Genomic DNA, 7,670 nt, shown 5'->3' on the forward strand with positions numbered 1-7,670 from the left:
AACGAATCAATTATATATAATGATATATTAATTGACATAGTTTTTTATACAAAATTATAAATAATATTTATAAATTATTATAATTATTTTATTAATTATAATTTATTTATTATTTTATAAATAATTTATAAATAATTTATATAAAAATATCTATCTATCGTATAGATTTAATTTACATAAAAATAAAGAAAAGAATGAAATCATAACTAATGTGTTAAAAAAATTTTACGACATTTATCGTGTAAGCATAACAAATTAGCTATATAATATTGTATATACATATATACCAGGAACAAATAACGATATACTTATTCGCATCAGACGATCCTCGCTACGTAGACATTGTTGCGTAAAAGGTCATAAACTAATAAGCAGTTTGAATGTAATTTAATACATGATAAAAGTAAAAGAAAAAACTGTAAAAAATGTTTTTTTACAAGGATCCCATTAAATACATTTCTATAATAAGTGACATATTTATTATTTCAAATTATATAAATCCTAACAATAATAAGCTTTCTTTAATACATTCTGTGCCTAGTCGTTTTTGCTCAACTTTTTATTTAGGCCTTTTTTTTTAATATGTCAGTACGTACCATCAATGATACACAAAATATTTTAATGATTCTTATCTCTTTTTATTATCTTTAGACTACAAAAAAATATCTTTTTTGAAATTAATAATTATTTTTCTGTTGGTATATATAAAAACAAATAAAAAAAATAAATTTCAACTTTAAAACACTATAAGTTGAAATCAGCTGATTATTTATCTTTTTAATTTGCTGATGTCGCGCAAATTGTGACAGCAATTATATGAAAGAATGTATAATATATATATAAAGAAAGAAAGAATGTATAATATACATAAGTAAATAGGTCATTGAAGAGGCTGACTTTAAGTTCGGATGAAAACAAGTGAAAGTTTATCAAACAAACTTCTTGAAACAATATATTCTTATTTTATCTTCTTGTACAGATGTTTATCCAATTAAATATATCCTAATTAAAAGTCTAATTTATTTAGAATTTGAATCGAATGATTTTCATTTCTGTTTTTTTTCTTTTCAATAAAATAAAATATCCGAAGATCCGTTTTATGTACAATACCATTACAAGATTGATGTCGTATTTAAACTTCTCGTAAAATAAAAGAATAAAACTAAGTACAAAGGTTTAACAAGAAAAAATTCTTTATTATTTTAATTCTTTTCTTTTAAAGAAACGAGTAAAAAATATAATACAATATGTACATAAAGAGGAAAAAAAGTAAAAAAAAAAAACATACTTCGCACGAGAATATATGTATGCAAATAATATTTTGTATTATTTTTGTGACTTTATGAATTTTGAGAGTATTTTTCACAGTATTATAATTAGCTTATATGTGTATGCATGCACGTATGAATATCTAACAATAAGATCTATAGGGATAATATATCAAATCTCTCTATGAATTTTCGTTAATTGTAATAATCTTATCACGACAAATATTCAAAAAATAAAAAGTCAGAAATTAAAGATATTTATAAAAATCGGCGTACACGTTCAAAGATTCTTAAGTAAAATCTTATTCACTCGCTTCTATCTTTGTTAAAGGAGAGAACACATCTTCACTTTTAAGATTACTTTCCTGTATATCTTGAAAAAAGTGTAGAGAAAGAAACTAAGGAAGAAAAAAATATGCTTCATGCCGATTCGCTATAGCAACAGACAGTCAACCGGATCGTATAATTCAACGTGAGATGTCACAAAGCAAGGTGATCAAGTCACCTTCTCAAATAGTCAAACGGCGCGGCGTTGCGCACATATCGTAATAGTTGCTTGAATTTCCTTTCAAAAGATAGTCAGTCAAAAAGTTCTTTGCTGTTATCCATCAGATACACAGTCTCGCGAACTCGTCTCGCGAAAGTTACCAATGAAAGTATTCGAGGAATTCAATAAATTCTATAACGATTCGGTTACCATTTCTGTCATCTTTTAAATCATTCCAACTTTGTTATATGCATTTGAGACGATAAAACTTGATTTTCTAATTAATTGTGATCGCAAGAGAAGACAAATTTTATCAAGTTTTCAAGAGAAAAGATTTTTATCAAGTAAGACAATAGTTTTTAAATTGGTAGTATTTTTCTTTAATAAGTTTTACTTTTATTTAATAAGTAAGTGAATTCGTGAATAATTACGTTTTCGTACGATTTTTTATGTAAAAGAACAAGAAAATAGTCTAGTATTAGATATGTACAATATTTTTAATGCACTACAATATTTAATATTAAATTATGAGAACTGTAAAGCTATTATTTCATAATTTGTATTAAAGATTAATCGCGTTATCTTAATATGGATCACATATTGATCGAAAATATGATTTTATAATTAAAAATGGAACACATGATTGTAACCGATCAAAAATCAATTCTAAATATCATCAGTATATCAACATTAATTTCAATGTACCTAAACTGAAAAATCATTAGATTAAATAAATAGATTAAATCCATATCATTTTTATTGGCTAAGCATTCTAGATATAACAATGATTAAAATCCCTCAATAAAATAATAGATCGCGAGTTTTCTTTCACTTTTCTTTCAAACATCAGCGTGGTCCATTCCAAACTATTATATCAATAAACTCGTATATAGAAGATAAACAGACTTTCTCTTAGCACTTTCTCTGCATGATGTCTAAAGTTAGAAACTTGTAAATATACGTCTTAAAATATGAGCAATATATTATACTGATTTTAAGGAAATAATTAGTATAAAAAAGTCCTACCTTTTTTCAATATTATAAAATGTTGAAAATCTCTTAGAAAACATAGTTATATGCAGTTTATACAGTTATTAAGAATTCATCAAACCTTGATACTTATTCTAATAATCAATAAAACTAAAAAGTACATTTCGGGATTGAATGTTTTGTAGAAAAAAAATGCCAGCCTTGAAGCTTTTCGGGCGGAAATGGTTAGCAGCCACGGATGATCTCGTCTACCCTGAATTGTTTGAAATTTTAATACGTCTTATCTGGTAAGTAATCAATGAGGAATAATAAAGTAAACACGTCTAAGAAACTTTTAATTAACGTTATATTTTTCTTATTGCCTACGAAGACTATTATAATCATTATGACGTTATAACATTCTGATAGAATATTGTTTATTTGTTTTTCTTGCGTGTCAAAACTTTTTACATATGATTGTAGGTTGATCTTGATAGGAATAGGATGCATAAAATATTATACAAGTACTTGGAATTGCCAGCAAGGAGGTGATCTGGTCCGTGTATATTTATTAGGAGAAGTAATCATCCTTGGCACAGTTATGATTCTTACATTTTTTATTATAAGATATAGCAGTAGAGGATCGATAACGAATACGCACGCTCGTCGATATGTTGAACCGCTTCTCACGGTAAAGTAAGTAAATTATATAGGGTCATTCCACGTCAAATCGACCAATAGTTGGAATCGACCCCTTTCGATTTGGACGAAATTTGGTCAGAAGTTTTCTTTTATCTTATAACGAAGTTCTGCCAAAGGAAAAAAATTAAAAAAAATTGTTGCCAAAAGTTATGCAAAATTTCACTATTTTTCCTGTTTTTTTAAACTTATGTTTTAAATATCTCGAAGACTATTGCAATTAAAAAAAAAACTTACGGTTTGTTTTAAAGAGGATACTTGGGGCTATGAAAAAAAAAATTGAGCCAAAAATTTATTGTCGATCGTCAGTTTTGAAAACTTTAAAAAATTCAAAATTTCATAAATTCGAGATTTTTCAAAATTTTTTTTCGAAAATTTTTTTTCATAGCCCCATGTATCCTCTTTAAAACAAACCGTAAGTTTTTTTTTTTAATTGCAATAGTCTTCGAGATATTTAAAACATAAGTTTAAAAAAACAGGAAAAATAGTGAAATTTTGCATAACTTTTGGTAAAAATTTTTTTAATTTTTTTCCTTTGGCAGAACTTCGTTATAAGATAAAAGAAAAGTTCTGACCAAATTTCGTCCAAATTGAAAGGGGTCAATTCCAACTATTGGTCGATTTAACGTGGAATGACCCTATAATAATATCACATTTCTACATGACAAAAAGAAAATAAATAATAGAATCATTATTTTCTTATGCTTCTTACGCATAAATCGCTTATTTAATTGTGAGCAAAAAGAAATAAAAAGAATTGTAACAATAAAATCGCTTTATTTATATTTAACTATTTTTATAATATTCGCAGAATATTTATGATTCTACCGGAAATAAGTTGGAATATATTGGGAACGCTTTGGATCTTTAACAAGAACATAGAATGCGAGATAGAACAGTACACAATAAGTGTCGTGAAGGCAATGGTATTTTTCAATTGGATCCTCATCGGCCTCACAATTTTCGGTTTTATTCTTGTTTTCGATCCTCTTGGCACGTTGGATATGCGTAAAAATAATTTAGACGATTCAATCGAGCATGGAAAGATATCACGAATTTGGCGACGAAGATTCAAGTTCCTTTGGTGGATGAGGAAGGACGAAAGCGCCAACGAAACCTTCCAACATGTTGCTGGTGAGACATAGGTACGCCTGATTTAAAAAGTCCTGCCACATTTATATTTAGGACTTGGATAGCAAAATTCACCGTCTTATTCACTTTTATATCGTGATTTTATTTTCCGTTGAGTGAATACAAAAAATAAATAAAAGAAACAAAATTTAACAAGCAAGCAAAAGAAATAGGGCAGGAAAGTCTTCAATACTCGTTTAGTTTTACGTAGAGAAATCACGATGATCTTATTCTTTTTATGGCAAATTTAGATTTAAAACTCGTTACTCTGTAAAAAATTATTTTCCTCGTCATCCTCCTTTAGGTTCTCGTTTGGCAGGACTTTTTTGTAGAAAGCACAACATGTTAGGAAAACTAGATTTAATAATATTGAATATTGTATTATTAATATAAATAATAACATGATTGACAGAAGTGAATCGTTCCATACATTATAGATAATTTGCTTTTTCCCAGGTTTACTCACTGCACTATTTCGAGGAACGGATTTGGTACCTTCCGACGTTATGGCAGGCTTAATTCTACTGCGAGTTCGGCAAAAACGTGAAACGCACAAAACGAGAACATTAAATCTTCCTAAACCGAAATATACTGTTGGTAAATAAATTAATCCGATTGAATTCATTATCAATTAACAACTCATTAACAAAAATATAAAATATATTGAAAACTTTTATCTCAGATGCACGTGATATTTTCATCAACACTCCTAGCTGGATGAACTTGGAAAATGTATATCATTTTCTTAAATTATCGATCGCATCTTACGGCTGGCTTTTCGTTTGTTATGAACATTTTTGTACCGCATGTTTCCGTTTAATACCAAACTTAACATTCTGTGGCTGTTTCCGGTAAGTTTTATAACTTAACATACTTACATTTTTTATACGGGTCTAGTATTATTATATAATTGTATTTTGTTAGAAAAAAACGAGAAGTTATCCTGGATGACAATTGTTGTTTTTGCCATTTATCCGGAGTAAAATATACGTCAAAATTATCAGATGACGATATTCTCTTCGCAAGTTTTAAGAACCATTTATGTGAAGTAAGCTTAAGCACAAGATAGATAAAATAATAATTCTATGTCACTTATTATACAAAATTTTCATCTTTTTATGTAATTGACAGGTACCTTTTTGTGTAATAGCCGATCATAAGACCTCTAGTATCGTTATAGCTATACGAGGATCTATGTCATTAAGAGATCTAATCACAGACATTGCCGCAGCATCCGAGACGTTTGAATGCTCTGGGCTTCCTCCTGGAAGTATGGTAATTATATGTTTATAACTTAAAAAAAAGAACAAAAAACAAAAGACTAATAATTACGCTATTTTTTATTACAATTTTGTATTACTTTTTTATGTTAACCAGATAGTATTAAGTAATAAATAAAAAATAAAACAATTTTTACATTGCACTATTATTTATAATAAATTTGTTTTATTTTTATGAAATATACGATCTAACATTTTATGTTTCAATGCGTGTTATTTTAAAAACAATAATAATATTTGTTTTCTTTAATATATTTGTAGGCACATAAAGGTATGATATCAGGAGCTAAAGTAATTTTAAGACAGTTGAACCATTATAAAATCTTAGAAATGGCTTTTAATACATATCCCACTTATACCCTTACATTAACAGGTACGTTACTATAATTTTATTAAAAAGTTAGATAATAAATAGAATAATTTTATGTAAAGAACGAAATGTTTAATATCGTTTACTTATAAAATCGTCGTAGGTCACAGTTTAGGTGCTGGAATTGCAGTTTTATTGGGTATATTTTTACGTCATCAATATTCAAATTTAAGAGTTTATGCATTTTCTACACCAGGTAATATCTTGTAATGAATGAAGTATTTTCTTGATCACTTTTATAAAAAATAATTGAAAAAAAACTTAATTAAATAGGTGGAGTTCTTTCTCGAGCTGCTGCTAAAGTTACAGAAGAATTTGTACTAACAATAGGTCTTGGAGATGATTTTGTGATGAGTTTGAGCGTTGAAAGTGGAGAAGATTTGAGAACATCTTTACTTGATACACTTGCAGCATGTCGATTACCAAAGGTATTTTTTATTTTCATTTTTTCTATTGTTTATAATTAATATATCTTCTAAAAATATGATATTAATACATAGAGCTTTATTAATTCCTACAATATTTTTGGTTTTAATAGTATAGAGTAATTCTCAATGGATTTGGATATGCATTACATGGTGTACCTGAAGAAGACCTCGAAAACACATGGGAAAATTATGACATTATCAATCCACTTCCAATAGAATCTCCTCTGTTAACAATATTAACAAATACGAATAATGTGGTAATACATGTTGACAAAGAAGTACATAAATAAATGGATTTAAACTGTGCCTAATAAATTATGTCATTTGATTTCAGGAAAACAAAGTACTAGCACGAGATATTTCACAAAGAAGATTTTCAAAAATGAGACTTTACACTGCTGGTCTTATACTGCATTTGTCAAGATGTAAACATATAGAAACAGATACTAATAGGTATCTTATTATATTATTTCTATAACTTTTATTGATAAGTTTCAATGATCATATATTTATTATTTCGTTTATTTAATTATAGTAAGAAAAAGAAAAAGAAAAAGAAAAAGGAAAAGGAAAAGGAAGAGAAATATGAAATGCGATGGGCACAGCCAGAAGAATTTACCAAATTGAAAGTAATGCCACGAATGTTATTAGACCATTTTCCAGAAAATTTGGGAAAAGCACTTGTAACATTAATAGAACAACAAAAAGATCTACCAATTTACGTTGACCCATAATGTAATTTTAAAACATACAAAATCTAGTTAATATATTATTTAAATTAAAAATGGAAAGAAGCTCCTTGTGATTATATATATATACTATAATACTATTTTGTAAATTTTAAAAAATACATAATAAAATTGACAACTGTGTTACTTCTATATATGCATATTGGGTGTCCAGTTGCACGTAGAAAATATAACAAGAGTGTTGCACTGAATTAAATTTTACATTCATTTTATATTAATATTTATATAACGTTTATAATCAACGTAATACGTAACGTAATAACGTAATATTACTTAAGCAAAATAATGC

At 27.2% G+C, this 7,670-nt stretch overlaps 1 protein-coding gene across 3 annotated transcripts; it reads left to right on the forward strand.

The window, feature by feature from the left end:
* Positions 1-223: 223 nt before the first annotated feature.
* LOC107074087 (diacylglycerol lipase-beta) lies at positions 224-7,513 on the forward strand. Of its 3 annotated transcripts, XM_015335143.2 has the most exons (14): positions 224-2,099; positions 2,931-3,032; positions 3,208-3,420; positions 4,235-4,557; positions 5,011-5,151; positions 5,237-5,405; positions 5,479-5,602; positions 5,686-5,829; positions 6,096-6,207; positions 6,308-6,400; positions 6,478-6,632; positions 6,743-6,889; positions 6,967-7,085; positions 7,168-7,513. In XM_015335143.2, the coding sequence occupies exons 2-14, from the start codon at positions 2,938-2,940 to the stop codon at positions 7,364-7,366; spliced, it is 2,034 nt and encodes a 677-aa protein (XP_015190629.1). In that variant the 5' UTR covers positions 224-2,099; positions 2,931-2,937; the 3' UTR covers positions 7,367-7,513. The 3 variants fall into 3 exon arrangements, with proteins under 3 accessions (XP_015190629.1, XP_089033464.1, XP_089033465.1); XM_089177338.1 differs by lacking the exon at positions 224-2,099 and having other exon boundaries at positions 2,167-3,032; XM_089177339.1 differs by lacking the exons at positions 224-2,099; positions 2,931-3,032 and having other exon boundaries at positions 3,039-4,156.
* Positions 7,514-7,670: the final 157 nt, after the last annotated feature.

This window comes from Polistes dominula, unplaced genomic scaffold, assembly GCF_049000335.1.
Source record: "Polistes dominula isolate Pdom_NZ unplaced genomic scaffold, Pdom_raw_medaka contig_20, whole genome shotgun sequence".
NCBI lineage: Eukaryota > Metazoa > Arthropoda > Insecta > Hymenoptera > Vespidae > Polistes > Polistes dominula.

Excerpts from the sequence above, each read along its gene's own strand:
- LOC107074087 (XM_089177338.1), top strand. The coding sequence starts at position 2,920 with ATGTTTTGTAGAAAAAAAATGCCAGCCTTGAAGCTTTTCGGGCGGAAA. Across the intron at positions 5,603-5,685 it reads TTAAGAACCATTTATGTGAA|GTACCTTTTTGTGTAATAGC; the intron begins GTAAGCTTAAGC and ends TGTAATTGACAG. Across the intron at positions 6,633-6,742 it reads CAGCATGTCGATTACCAAAG|TATAGAGTAATTCTCAATGG; the intron begins GTATTTTTTATT and ends TGGTTTTAATAG.